The sequence below is a fragment of the Trachypithecus francoisi genome, unplaced genomic scaffold (assembly GCF_009764315.1).
Source record: "Trachypithecus francoisi isolate TF-2019V2 unplaced genomic scaffold, Tfra_2.0 Lachesis_group4, whole genome shotgun sequence".
NCBI lineage: Eukaryota > Metazoa > Chordata > Mammalia > Primates > Cercopithecidae > Trachypithecus > Trachypithecus francoisi.
Genome location: NW_022681469.1, coordinates 61,955,060 through 61,969,510, shown reverse-complemented (window position 1 = coordinate 61,969,510; position 14,451 = coordinate 61,955,060). Strand labels below are relative to the sequence as shown.

The 14,451-nt window shown below is 32.6% G+C and overlaps 1 protein-coding gene across 3 annotated transcripts in view; it reads left to right on the top strand.

The window, feature by feature from the left end:
• Positions 1–14,451, top strand: part of CACNA2D1 (calcium voltage-gated channel auxiliary subunit alpha2delta 1) — a 526,258-nt gene that overhangs the window by 467,295 nt on the left and 44,512 nt on the right. The window contains exons 19-22 of one of the 3 annotated variants that reach the window (XM_033192867.1): positions 3,473–3,529; positions 8,244–8,315; positions 10,557–10,628; positions 13,930–13,991. In XM_033192867.1, coding sequence (XP_033048758.1) covers positions 3,473–3,529; positions 8,244–8,315; positions 10,557–10,628; positions 13,930–13,991 — 263 coding nt within the window. The remainder of the gene's footprint in view (positions 1–3,472; positions 3,530–8,243; positions 8,316–10,556; positions 10,629–13,929; positions 13,992–14,451) is intronic. The other 2 variants (XM_033192869.1, XM_033192868.1) reach the window with 2 other exon arrangements.

Below are 14,451 nucleotides of genomic sequence, written 5' to 3'. Positions count from 1 at the left end.
GTAAGATAATAAAGGATATTGCTCCAGACATGAATTTGAACCTGATAAATATTAGTAATGTTCGTCTATGTCCAGGTCACATTTTCTATTGCCCTTCTCTTCTAGTAATTAACTCTGCTTTCCGTCTCCCAGAATGGTTTTCCTTTTACTTTAGGACAGGCCTGTAAAGAGATGTAAGAGATTGAATAAGTAAAATTCATGAGATGGGCTTCAGAAATGGGAAATATTTATTAATCAGCAAGTTAATCTGAAAGAGATAAAATGCCATCGATGAGCCATATTATCCTAATTTTTATGCCTATTTTCTCAAGATATTTTCATAAATTATCTTGAACAACTCATTTCACTCTTCATGAACTGCTTCACAGGGCATTAATAGCAAAATTTATTTAGACGTAAAATTAATCAAAGTCTTATAATTGTAACCTTAGAAGCATCTGTTTAGTTATTGCTTAACTTTGAAGATAATATTGAAGATCTTTAAACCATGCAGACTTATGCATACTACTTCTTTCTCCCGAGTCATGGATATGTAATGTCAGCCATATATTAGAATATACCACAAGTGTGTGAACATACACACACACAAAGTTGTGTCATTTAAATATTGTTCAAATCCATGAAAGAACTATTGATATTGAATGCAAAACTACATTAAATGTAATACATTAATTATCTATTTTAATACATTAAATAATATTACATTTTATAACTAATGTCTACTTTAATTTATCTGACTTTGGAACTTATTTCCATATCAAATTCATCATATAATTACTTGTAGCACATGTAGCTGTTGATCACCCTAGTTATGCTAAATGTGTTATTTTAATATAAATATTGCATAAGTACTTTTTCATATTATTATTAAACTACCACAGCTCTTTAAAAGTATAACCTGTTAAATTCCTCTTAAAAGAGTAATTTGTGTTTGGCTAATCATCCCATGATTTTGCTATAGCTTGAAAACTTATCTTTTTATATCTCAATTTTTTTTTTATAATTTTGCAGTATTATTGTTTGGGCTTTGTATATCCAGTGTATTTTCAATTAAATTCCCCTAACTAAAGTAATTCAAAAGTAATAAAAGTGTAACGTGGGCTGGGTGCGGTGGCTCCCACTTGTAATCCCAGCACTTTGGGAGGCCGAGGCAGGCGGATCACCTGAGGGCAGGAGTTCGAGACCAGCCTGGCCAACATGGTGAAACCGTGTCTCTACTAAAAATACAAAATTAGCCGGGCGTGGCAGTGCATGCCTGTAATCCCAGCTACTCAGGAGGCTGAGTCAGGGGAATCTCTTGAATCCAGAAGGCGGAGGTTGCAGTGAGCCGAGACCACTCCATTGCACTCCAGCCTGGGCAACAAGAACGAAACTCCATCTCAAAAAAAAAAAAAAGTGTAATGTGATGAAGGGTGGGTGTGAAGGATCTCTACTTTTATAATTATAAACTTTAACCCTCACCCAAAGGAACTAAAATATATCATAGACAAAAAGAAGAATAAGGACAATAATGCATATATGATGGAGATATATATAAATCTACCATCTAATGACTGTAACAGTTTAGGTGGTTTTCATAGTCAAAGAGAAGTAATAATTTGAAGTTTTTTTTCTTTTCTACATTCTACTAATAACCAATATTTATGTAGAAAATATTACTATTTGAATGACATTAACCTATATTTGGTTCATATTTGAAATAATTCACTAAAATTTATAATATTACAGAGAAAATAAATTCTTTAGCAACTTCATTAAAGCCCAACTGATATTTTTCTTCCATATTATAAATTAGCTTTTCATATTTTTATATTTGGATTTTACTAAAGCAAATATTAATATGTAACAGAAAGACATCTCCAAAAATACTATTTCAGAACACCATGAAAAAGAAATTATTCTGAATATCAGTTTATTCTTTATTTCTGAAGTTCATGCTTGTGAATTAAATATGCTTGTGAATTCTCATCATTAACTCAGTAAATATTATGATTTCCATTTTGTGGCTAAAGGAGGACGCTATACAGATTGATACAAGACCTCATAAAAGGATGACATAGTATAAGATAATAATTGCTTTAGAAATACACAAATACAAAGGAACATATGGTGACAGTATACTAACAAAATTAATTTTAATTATTTTGTCAGAAATTCATTAACACAAGTGAAGAAAAATAATGCTTATCTATAGCAGCCATTATTATTTAATAAGGTGAAAGTCTAATGTTATGCAAGTATTTTTTGATCAATGCCTGTGTTTTCCTCCTGATATGGGAACCTTAATTAAAAATATTTCAGTGAAAGCTTTTTGGAGATGAGTGTTCTTTAGAAGCCCCAGAATATCATTAAATAAAATAGCTACGGACTTTTCACATATTTAATTTTTAAGGACTCATAACATTTTCTAAGCTTGTACTTTTACCAGCATGACCACATTTTGACATGAGTTGAATTATATATTCTGCTTTATTCCAAAAAGCATTTTAACTTTCTTCCATTTTGTGTCATTCAAATAACCAGGTTAGGTCTACTTAGTTAGATACCTCATTTTGTTCAATTCTAAGAAATATGTATTGTATAGGAAATTGTGCACAATCTGTGTTTGAGAAGTTAATATTTAAAATAAATCTACACTGTTATGGTTACATTCTCCATTAGTTCCACAGATAGAACATTTGGTATCACTTCAGAAAACAAAGGCACAAATATTAAACATTAAAACTTTTTAATATCATATAATTTTCTTAGTTCATTCAGGCTGCTGTAACAAAATACCATAGACTGGGTGGCTTATAAACAGAATTTAGTAACTCACAGTTCTGAAGACTGGGAAGTACAAGATGAAGGCTTGGGCAGATGGGTGTTCTGTGAGGGTTTGCCTCCCTATACACAGCCATCTTCTCACTCTAACCTCACATGGAGGAGAAGGGGTGAGACGTGTCTCTCTAGGGCCTCTTTTATAAGGGCACCAGTCCCATTCAGGAGGGACCTACCAACCCAGGACCTAGTCACCTCCCAAAAGCCTTTGGATACCATCATCTCTGGGGATGAGGATTTCAATATATAAATTGAGGGATGGACATTAAAAATATTTATATTTGGGTCGTGTAAATTCTAACAATTGTTGTTTTTCTTTTTCTTTTTTTGTTCAAATTGATGGAAAAGTAATCTGGGACAGACAACCTTTTTTCCCACTTCCCAAATATGTACTTTTCTAGAAAAAGAAAAATAATAGTCATTTTTCTTAAAAATGACTATTCATGTAACAGTTTTTATTCGTTGAAGATATTTTTAAATTTTTATTTTATTGACTCATGAACTCCATACCTACCAAATACTTTGAATTCTAAGTCTATCATTTAGACCTTTTTCCAATCAAGGAAATATCTGAGGAAAATTGATTATAGGATAGAACCCCTACCTATGTTGATATGTAGTATGATGAATTACCATTTTTCTGTTGCTTCAGCCTATTGGTGTAGGTATACCAACAGTTAATTTAAGAAAAAGGAGACCCAATGTCCAGGTAACGGTGAATGAAGGTAGACTTAACAGTGCTTTCAAATTTGCTAAATCCGACTTGAGATTAAGCTTCTGTTCTTAAAGCTTATATAATTAAAGCTGCCTTTCCTGACATCAAGCTTCCAGAGCATGAAATGGAGATGAGCATCATTTCTTAATAAACCAGAGCAAAAAATGTTAATAATAATGGTAGAGGGTATGTATTGGCTAACTAAAGATTGCAAAGTCAATTATGGAATCAGGTTAATAATCAGAGAAATCATAAAGAGATGGCTTCTAAAAATAAATTTGTTATTAAAATTATAAAATTAATATCAAATTCATGTGATCCTAACAATTTGCTTGTAAATTTACTTCTAAGTGGAAATAAAATACAATTCCTATGTGACAGTTGCCATAAGCCACACATTTTAAGCCAAAACTTCTAAAAAGTGTAATTTGGGGTTAGACATTAAAGAAATTTCCCTTAGCTAATTAAAAATGTACCAAAGGCCGGGCGCGGTGGCTCAAGCCTGTAATCCCAGCACTTTGGGAGGCCGAGACGGGCGGATCACGAGGTCAGGAGATCGAGACCATCCTGGCTAATACGGTGAAACCCCGTCTCTACTAAAAATACAAAAACTAGCCGGGCGAGGTGGCGGGCGCCTGTAGTCCCAGCTACTTGGGAGGCTGAGGCAGGAGAATGGCGGAAACCCAGGAGGCGGAGCTTGCAGTGAGCTGAGATCTGGCCACTGCACTCCAGTCCGGGCGACAGAGCGAGACTCCGCCTCAAAAAAAAAAAAAAAAAAAAAAAATGTACCAAAGTGCAAATAAGTAGTGAATTTTATTACCTGGCAAACTCATTGCAAAAGCTTTTCCTTTTGGCAACAAAACTTCCGTTATCATATGTATGCAATATTTCTATATGCACAGTAAAACTATTAATAATTAGCATAAAAGGATACTTCCTACAGCTTAGCAAGAGAATTTCAGAATTTCAAAGGATGTTCAACATTATTTAAGATTTTATAGGTAAGCCTACCATTTCTTTAAAAAAGTTGGTGACATTAAGGCCGACCGCAGTGGCTCATGCCTGTAATCTCAGCACTTTGGGAGCCTGAGGAGGGCAGATCACAAGGTCAGCAGTTCAAGACCAGCCTGGTCAACATAGTGAAACCCTGTCTCTACTTAAAACATAAAAATAAAAAAATACAAAAGAAATTAGTTAGGCATGGTGGCTCATGCCAGTAGTCCCAGCTACTCGAAAAGCTGAGGCAGGAGAATCGCTTGGACCCAGGAGGTGGAGGTTGTGGTGAGCCAAGATTGTGCCACTGCCTCCAGGCTGGGTGACAGAGTGAGACCCATCTCAAAAAAAAAAAAAATGAATAAATACATAAAAAAGTGGGTGACATTAAAATGAAGAGGTAATATGTCATTAAGAAGAGATGGATAAGCTATGAAGTAGTAGAACTGAATGCTAGTTTGGTTCTAATAGCCAACACTGTGTTCTTGAGCACTCCACTAAATCCTGTAGTGCTTCAATTTCTTCATCTGAAAAGCAGGAGAATTGAACTAGTTTCCATCCTACACAGTATATTCACCTAGGAAATTAAATATGTATGTCAGTTCCCTGCCTCATCCTCTGAAAATTCTGATTTAATTTGGCAGTGATGGGACCAGGCCTCTAAATCGTTTTTGTTTTGTTTTGTTTATTTTATTTTATTTTCTGAGATGGGTCTTACTCTGTCGCTAGGCTGGAGTGCAGTGGCACGATCTCAGCTTACTGCAACCTCTGCCTCCCAGGTTCATATGATTCTCCTGCCTCAGCCTCCTGAGTAGCTGGGATTACAGCTTCCGGCCACCATGCCCAGCTAATTTTTGTATTTTTAGTAGAGACGGGGTTTCATTACCTTGTCCAGGATGGTCTCAATCTCTCGACTTCGTGATCCACCTGCTTCGGCCTGCCAAAGTGCTGGGATTACAAGGGTGAGCCACCATGCCCGGCCTCTAAATAGTTTTTAAAGCTCCCCATGGAGTTCTAAAGTGCAGAGCCACTGAACTAGTTGAGAAGCTTTAACTCCCTTCCAGTGCTAGAATTATAGAACAAACTGAATTTCATATTGTTGCATATGAAAGTCTTCATATCTTTTATAATTCCTATAAAGTTTAAAGTTATGTTTATGCCTTTCTTGATATAGTATATTATTTTGTTACTATCCTTGCATGGTTCTTTTTATATATTATCTTATACTTTTGCAGTCATGTGCATTTTAGTGAATTTTTGTATTTGCAGCAACTTCAAATATTGCATGTAACTCTTAACAATATAATTAAAAAATAAACAACCTGAAAATGGTTTGTTTTATTTTTGTTTTCATTCTAAGAAAACTCTAAATGGCAAACTAGCAACCATACAAGACTCCTCAATTTGAAGGATATTTTTGCACTAAGTACCATTTGTAATACTATCTAGTAATTATTTCAATTTAAAATTTGTTAACTTTGCGTTCTTTCGTTTCCACAAATGGTATGGTAGTTATTTCCATTGATATCCAAATTTTGCCAATGAGAAATACTAGGTATTTTAAATATCAAACAAAAATAATGGGTATGCGAGACTATTTTCCATTTCTTCAGCCTCTCTTGGTGCTTTCTTATTGAAAGATTATGCTTTTGAATTTTGTAGTCACCATGCCCTTGATGGATCTTTTAAAAAAATGGTCAGCTGGATTGCTATTTTAAAAGTACAAGTTATGCATTGAGATTTTTCTTTTATGATTTCATTTTCTTCTCTGTGTCTTTGTATGCTGGATTGGGACATGATCTTCATATTGCCAATTCTTCCTGATAATGCCTCCTCCATGCATGCTGTTTGGGTCTGGTCATGCTATGCATTATCCATTGCATGTAAGATAAATACTCTTATTTCTGTTTACTTTTTATTATTTTCATTATTTTTACTTTGTTTTGCAGTGAGTTTGTTAAAATTTTAATGCTGATACGGTGTTTGTGTGAAGACGATTTATTTCATGGGACATTAAATGAGCAATGCTGAATAATATTGTAAACTTTAGAGTATCCTTTTGTTAGGGACTTCCTACGTTCCATTTTTTAAACAAAGAAATTAGAAGGATTTTCAACATTGGCCTTTTTTTTTTTTTTTCTTCTTTTAAAATACACTACATTTCAAATGAGTATTTCCTTTTCAGGCAGTAAGATGTCATCAGTATCTTACCAATACTGGTCAGCATTTTCACCTTTGAAAAATTTAATACTTATTTTCAGTATTCTAGAATCTTCTGATGATAGCGATAGAGTACTTAAGCAGTGAATATTTTTTTCAATTAAAATGCCAGACATGGCTGTTTTTTAAAAATTTGCCTTTAAGAATGTTCATTTATCAAAAACCATAGCAATAAAAAATTTTCATCTTTAGGTGGAATTACTCTTTGAAGGAAGGCATTTTTGTCAGTAAATATTTGCCATGTATACTATGTCATTCAGCATCTTGATAAGATATGCTTAATTTTAGTACATTTTTACTTATTGCAACTGTCTTGGGCAGTTTCTTCCTAAAACAGTGCTTGAAACAGTGATGATCCGAATATCTTTTGAAAGAGCCTGTGAGGCTTATATTATTAAAGTTTGAATGACCTTTGCACTAATCCAGCATAGTTTGCATTTGTTACTGGTATCCAGTTATCAGATTTAGGTAATATTTTAATAAAAATTAAAAATTCAATTTATAAAATTTTGCAATTATACATTACATATACCTACTATGATTTTATTGGTCTAGTAAGCTTTAAAATTTTAGTATGACATGTTACATTACTTAGGAAGTTATAGAGGAATTAACTGTATTTTGTTTATCAAATAGTTCAATGAATCTTCATTTTGCAATTGAGAAAATATGAGGTAAATTTGCCAGACTAACAGTATCATTTTATATAATGATATCGATAAATAAGAATTTATCTTATTCCCCAGTGTTATTTATTTATTATTATACACCAGCAAGAAGAAGCAATAGGAAATAGTATTCAGTGAACCCAGGGGTTATTAACCTAGTAAGACTTTAATTATAATAACTAATCTAAAATCTTTATGGCAACCACAAGTTTATCTTATGCATTCTGATGTCGTTTGAATTATTAAAATATAAAATTTCTCAGATTGAAATATATGAAGCACACTTGCACCTTTTCTTTATACACTTTCAGAAGGAAGAACAGGTCCAATAGAATGTTTTACTTGGCAAATGTAAATATAATTTTAAAACATTTTATCATATACTTTTATTTTTCCTACATGTTGCCATTGTTTTATGGCCAAATAAGTTATCCAAATGGCTATATTTTGCCCCTTTCCCATGCTAATTAATGAAAAGAAAGTTGTGAATGGTTCTTCAGAAGTAGTGTGCCCAAAGAGCTTGTGATTAGAAATGCAGTATCAAATACACCACTCAAAATGAGACTCTCTTCACTTGGTTATTAATTAAGATTGCCTGCACTGAAAGCTCAATCTCTAGCTTTCATATATGTAAGCTATATATATATGTGTGTGTGTGTGTGTGTGTGTGTGTGTGTGTATGTGAAATAAGATACCTTTATATAGTTATTGTATCCTAGGTAAGTAATTTTTGCACAATTAATTTCATAAATACCCATTGAATTGTTTTATATACAGCATCATTGTATAATGTTACGTGTACCTAATTATTATTGTTTTCTGTGTAGAACCCCAAATCTCAGGAGCCAGTAACATTGGATTTCCTTGATGCAGAGTTAGAGAATGATATTAAAGTGGAGGTGAGTGGAATCAGTAAGACTAAACAGTTCCTCAGGTCAGATGCTGGTGTGCACTCCTTCTACAAGTATCTGTTGAACAGCTACAATGTGTTAGCTTGTCTGTTAGATACTGTATACACAAAGATGAATGTTCTGTGTCATTAAAATTTTCTAGATCCTGGGTTTTTCCTATCCAAAAGATCATATGAAAAGGAATAAATGTTTAAGTTGGGTTTGACCTTAGTGTTCTTTCTCTTTCTAAAGGTAGACATATTTTCACTTTTCTAATACAAATTTATCTTGTAAACATCAGTAAAACTCATAGAGATGGAGGATGTTGGTATAGTATTGAAAAAAGACTTGGAAGGAATCCAGCCACTCAAGCACATAAGGAGTAGCATGAGAGAAGCTGCCATGTTTGCCTTAATACATTTTACTTGGCAATCTATTTTATTTCAAAAGCAAAATTGCATATTTCCTCCTCTGAGAGAGTCTTCCATAATAATGAGAATATTAATAAGAAAAATAAAACAAATAATAAATAACATTAAGTATATGATATATGTTAGTCATGGATTCTCAAGAAGCTTGGAAATTGGTGTTGCTATTATTATTTCACACTATAATATCTGTTGTACTGATGATACATTTGAGGTACAGAGAGGTTAAATAGTTTCTCTACAGTTCTTCAGCTAATAAGTAGCAGAACTTGGCTCTTGCATTCCAGATTACAGATTTTTAGGATTTTTCCAGATGGATTAACTCCTTTGCAAAGGCCATCATATTTCTTTTATAGCTTGTTACAGTGCATTTTAATTGTAGAACAACAGAATTTAATTTATTTTAATTACCCTAGACTGTGGCCTTGTGTTAGGGTGTTTAGGTGATTAATAATGTTTGTTGTAAAGTACTGGACATAATAAAGTAGGATAAAGTAATAGGGATAAGCTTGGTGTCTGGGCTGTCACTCCACTGAGTGACCAAAATGATCTTATTTATATTCTCCAAGCCTCAGTTTCTTCTAAATCAATTAGTAATAGTGATCGAATGAAATAATATATAGAAAGGACTTAGCAAAAGACCTGGTTCATGGTAAAGTCTTTATTATTTTTGAGCTCTTCATAAGTGCACACTCAACTTACACTAGAAGCTGTTATCTACTCCTTCCTTTCAGACCCAAATATTTGAAATTAGATACATCACACATTCGTATATTCTTCAGTTTATTCCTTTAATCACACCAAGTTTGTTTACTTATTATTTGCAGTTGCCTGAAGCCAAATGTAAATCACTGGTTGAGTTATAAAAAATAAGTTGAGGAAACTTCTGAGAATTGCCAGTAGACTGGAATATTTAGTAGATAATGTGACCTTGCACCTTTTTTTTTTTTTTTTTTGAGATGGAGTCTTGCTCTGTCACCTAGGCTGGAGTGCAATGGCGCAATCTCGGCTCACTGCAACATCCACCTCCGGGGTTCACACCATTCTCCTGCCTCAGCTTCCTGAGTAGCTGGGATTACAGGCGCCTGCCACCATGCCTGACCAATTTTTGTATTTTTAGTAGAAATGGGGTTTCATCATGCTGGTCAGGCTGGTCTCGAACTCTCAACCTCAAGCAATTTGCCTGACTCGGCCTCCCAAAGTTCTGGGATTACAGGAGTGAGCCACCGCACCTGGCCAACCTTGCATTTTTAAGGATTTGGAGTATTCTACTGAAGGAGACTCAACTCTATTATCTGAAATCCAAATAGGTGTTTACAGTTTTCTCTATCCTTTATTTAGATTTTTTTGTACTCCAGATATAAGAATTACTAACAAAAAAGTATAAAGAGTACTCTTGAAAAATCTTTTCTCACATGAAACTCATTGTGTAAGGCAGAAATTCGAAGCATTCCGTGTTGTGTTATATGTAATTTTGTACATATACATTTCTATGTCTCAGTGACTACTTTCCACTCCAATGTGGCCAGCCGTAACGTAATTGACCATTCATTTTATTAATTATGTTTCAAAAACTACCAACAGATTGAAAATATTTCATGAAGGATGTTTTATTTAAATTTTAAAATAGTGTAAAATGAGTATAATATGGTAACTTAAAAAAATTCCCAGAGAACAACTGCAGATACTGGTAAAACTAACTCCCTATTTTTATTTTATTTGTTCTACATAAAGAAAACTTAAAAAACTACCATGTTAATAGTCATACTTTGGCAGGTCAGCTTTGTTTCTAGAATAAAGTAGTTGTTTCATTTACTCTTAGATTCGAAATAAGATGATTGATGGGGAAAGTGGAGAAAAAACATTCAGAACTCTGGTTAAATCTCAAGATGAGGTAAGAATTGATTCTAGCTTATTCTTAAATAAAAATTATATCAAGAAAATTTGATATTGGTAATTTGTCCTTTTTTCTATTAATCCACTATTATAAAACGGATATCTCTAGGAAACAATTTTTCTTTTTTTAAAACACTTCTTAGCTGGAGGGATATTTTCACTAAGATATATTTTTAATTCTTTTTTCTTTTTATAAAACACTATTGCTTTAGGTTTCTTGATGTTTTCTTGTACATTAACAGTATATTCTTGAAATTATACTTTACATATATTTTATGAGAAATAGAATGCGCAATTTTGCCATGTTTTACACCATGCCAATGTTGCAAAATTGAAGTTAATATTTAATAGCTATGTGTTTTATATGATTTGTCTAGGTAGCTGTTCTAATTATTGAGTTCCATATATTAATTATTTTGTATTTTTAGCTTTTTGTTTACTTGTTTCTGGCTTATCTTCATTTACTAGTTACACACTTTAAAATTTCCCAGCACTTACATCTGAAATTAAATCCTGTGATAACACAACTACCCCCACAAATAATTGATTTATGTCTATTATCATATTGGAGTATGTCTATTATCAGTCAGATGTGGAGTACATACAGACATTTTTACATTTGAGTATTTGAAAAATATAGGTCTCAGAAGCTTTTGAACCTGGAAGTGTAATTTAAGCTTTTATGTATAACCTAGATCCTTTTCCTCACAATCTCATCCTTTTTAGATGGATGACATTTCTCTGAAATTCCTCATCAGATCCTTCCCTAGGTGGAAGGTGAGCTAGGATCTGAATATGATCCTTCATTAGCACATGGCCTTTCTCATTTTAATATCATTATGAGTCCCTATTACAGAACACAAAGGGAGGTATATTTACATTTCAGTCTTTGTTGAAACTTCAAATCTATTTACTTAGACTTTTGCACATTCTTTTTTCAGCTTACAAAGTAATTTTCTGTTAACTTCCACTGATATTTTTCCCCCTTCAATTTACTGCAAATTACTTTTTTTGACAAATATTCAGCTAAAGTCTATGTTTTCCTATCTTAGAATTTTAAAATGTCTCTCATGAACACACTATTGTAAATAGATATAACTGCTAATCTTCAATTACTGTGTTGCCTTCCTTGTACTCCAGATTTCTATGTATGTTGGTATTTCAAGAAAAGTTATTATTTACTCTATGAGTGACTATAATTTTTATCACTATTCACTATTTTATAGACAATCAAAACAGTTACAACTCTGTGCATACATAGTACTCTAATTTTTAGGTGATATCTTTCAAAAGCTCTTTCTAAATGGTCTATGTAAGGGATTTTGCAGAGATATTTAGGATGTGATAGTAACCTTCACATTATAGTATTATGTGGTTTAGCCAAAGTAGCTGAATTCCACAGGCTTAGGTTAGCTATTAACTTTGAAGTTGATTTTTGTGGTTGTTGTAGGAATTATATAACCTTTCTTATACCATTTTCCGTATTGATGAGCTAGGAATCTCCAGTGTTAGCACATTTCACAATGTTTGGCATGAGTTGGAAGTAATTTGAAATTCCTCACCTAGGAAATGTTTCCCACAGAACCTCTCTTTACACCTGATTTGTTGAATATTTTTCACCAAAACCTGTCTGAAATTAATTTGTAAACATTTTTTTCATGGTCATGTCTTTCATGAGTCTTACTACTCTATGAAAATTGTAAGTGTATGAAATACATGAGAAATTATATGAATAATCAAATGTTTAATACATATATGCTAACCCTTATGATACTGTATTTTTATGGATTTTAGTGTTACTACTGAAATAAGTTTAAAATAGAATTAGAGCTTTTCAATTTAATTTATGCCCAAGTGAATCTGTTTTGTTGGAATCTGAAAATAGTTTGTATTTATTACACATATTCCATCAACAGTCCTTTATAACTATATGCTTGGGCTAAAACTAGAATGCATTTGTTCTATTTCATGCAGAAAATTTACTGCAAGATGGCAGAATTTAGTAAGGATAAACTTACTGAATAACGACTTCCTTAAGAAGCTAATCTGAGAACATTTCCAAACTTTGAAAACAGTTGGAAAATAGATTTCTTGACTAACAAAATAGATAGTAATAATGTTTAAAATTGTCTGTTTCAATGATTTGTAATGATTATTTCATTACAAATTGAAGACTGAACCAGATTATAATTTCTGCTACTGATATTGAAAAAGCTTGTATTTTTATTTCTCTGCTCTGATACTATTTTCTGATACCGTATTTTATTTATAACTTGCAGACCAACACTTGCTTGCCCTGTTTGTTTATGCGTATATGAGTAGTAACAAATATATAAGCATTGTTTCTTCTAATTCTTTTAAGAATACTAAGCCCTCTTCACCAACCCTGTTCCCCCTCCCCCCATCTGCTGCACATACACCCACACATGCTCACACACAGACACATACACACACATACATTGTGTAGTTGTTATAAACATGAATTTGACATTATACATTTTGCCAACTTAAGTACGTTACCTGCTCTTTAACCCTTATTTCTTTATCAATAAATTGTGGGATATAAAAGTATATACTCCAGGGGTTGGATCAAGTGACAGAATGACTTTAAGGTGCTTAGCATGGTGCCTTATACCAAGAAATACTTCGGTACATGTCACTGTTTTGGTGAGAATGATGAAACTCAAAAATAACTAAGCAAATTAAAAATTACGCATGTGTCATCGCTATACCTAATGGAAGAGTGCATGTATAAAAGATATAGCCATGCATGAACTTCTTTAGCTCTGTATTTTCTTTCCCTGGTGGATTTAGGTATTTTCCTAACCTTCAGTGATACTGAATAGCCTCTTATGATACCATAATAATGCTATAATAGTGGCTTCATAAAAACAGTCATATGCTAATCACACATTTGGATCTAAACACACTGCGTTAATGTCCTGATGTTGCCTGTTACTCTTAAACATACTTTAGTATGGACATATCTGAGCCTTGTCTAAATACTTCATAGTCCTATTTCATTATTAAAATTTGTTTTTCAGGAAATACTGTTTTCAATGTTTTGAAGATAATTTGGCATAAACTGTTACAATTTTGTACTTATATTTATTTCTGTCAAAAATTTTGCTAGACACACAGAATAAATAAACATAGAATAAAATAGATCATACCTTTGTAAAGATGAGTATTAAATGACTGCAAAATTTATAAGTAAATTCTACTGCTTTACTTTTCGTATATATTCATACAAAATGTGATAATAACCATGAAAATAACCACATCAAACTTCTTTCTAGAGATATATTGACAAAGGAAACAGGACATATACATGGACACCTGTCAATGGCACAGATTACAGGTAATTAACTGTATTCTATGTGTATTGTGTATTCCAATGGATTAATATTAAGTCTGCATTTTCATAAGTGAATTTTCATGTGATTTTCAATAGAAGAGTTCCCAACATGAAAACATAGTAAATTTATAGACTAATTTTTAAAATGGAAAAGATGGAAAAAATCTAGTAATATAAAATTTACAAATGAAAATGTATGTGATATAAATCTATATATTTTGTATTTGTACATGAGAAATGTTGACAAATACCCATAATAATATGTAGGGTTCACTTCCACTGACTTCCTCTTTTAGTTGTTTAGTTTACATTACACACATTTGAGTTGAAAACTAACCTCAGATATAAAGCTTATCTCATCATTGTAGTATCTGATATATGAGTATCAGTTCTATAATATTCTGATTCCTCTTATTGGCTGGGCTTTGGAAAGTTGGACAGCCTAAAACCTAGTAATCTAGTG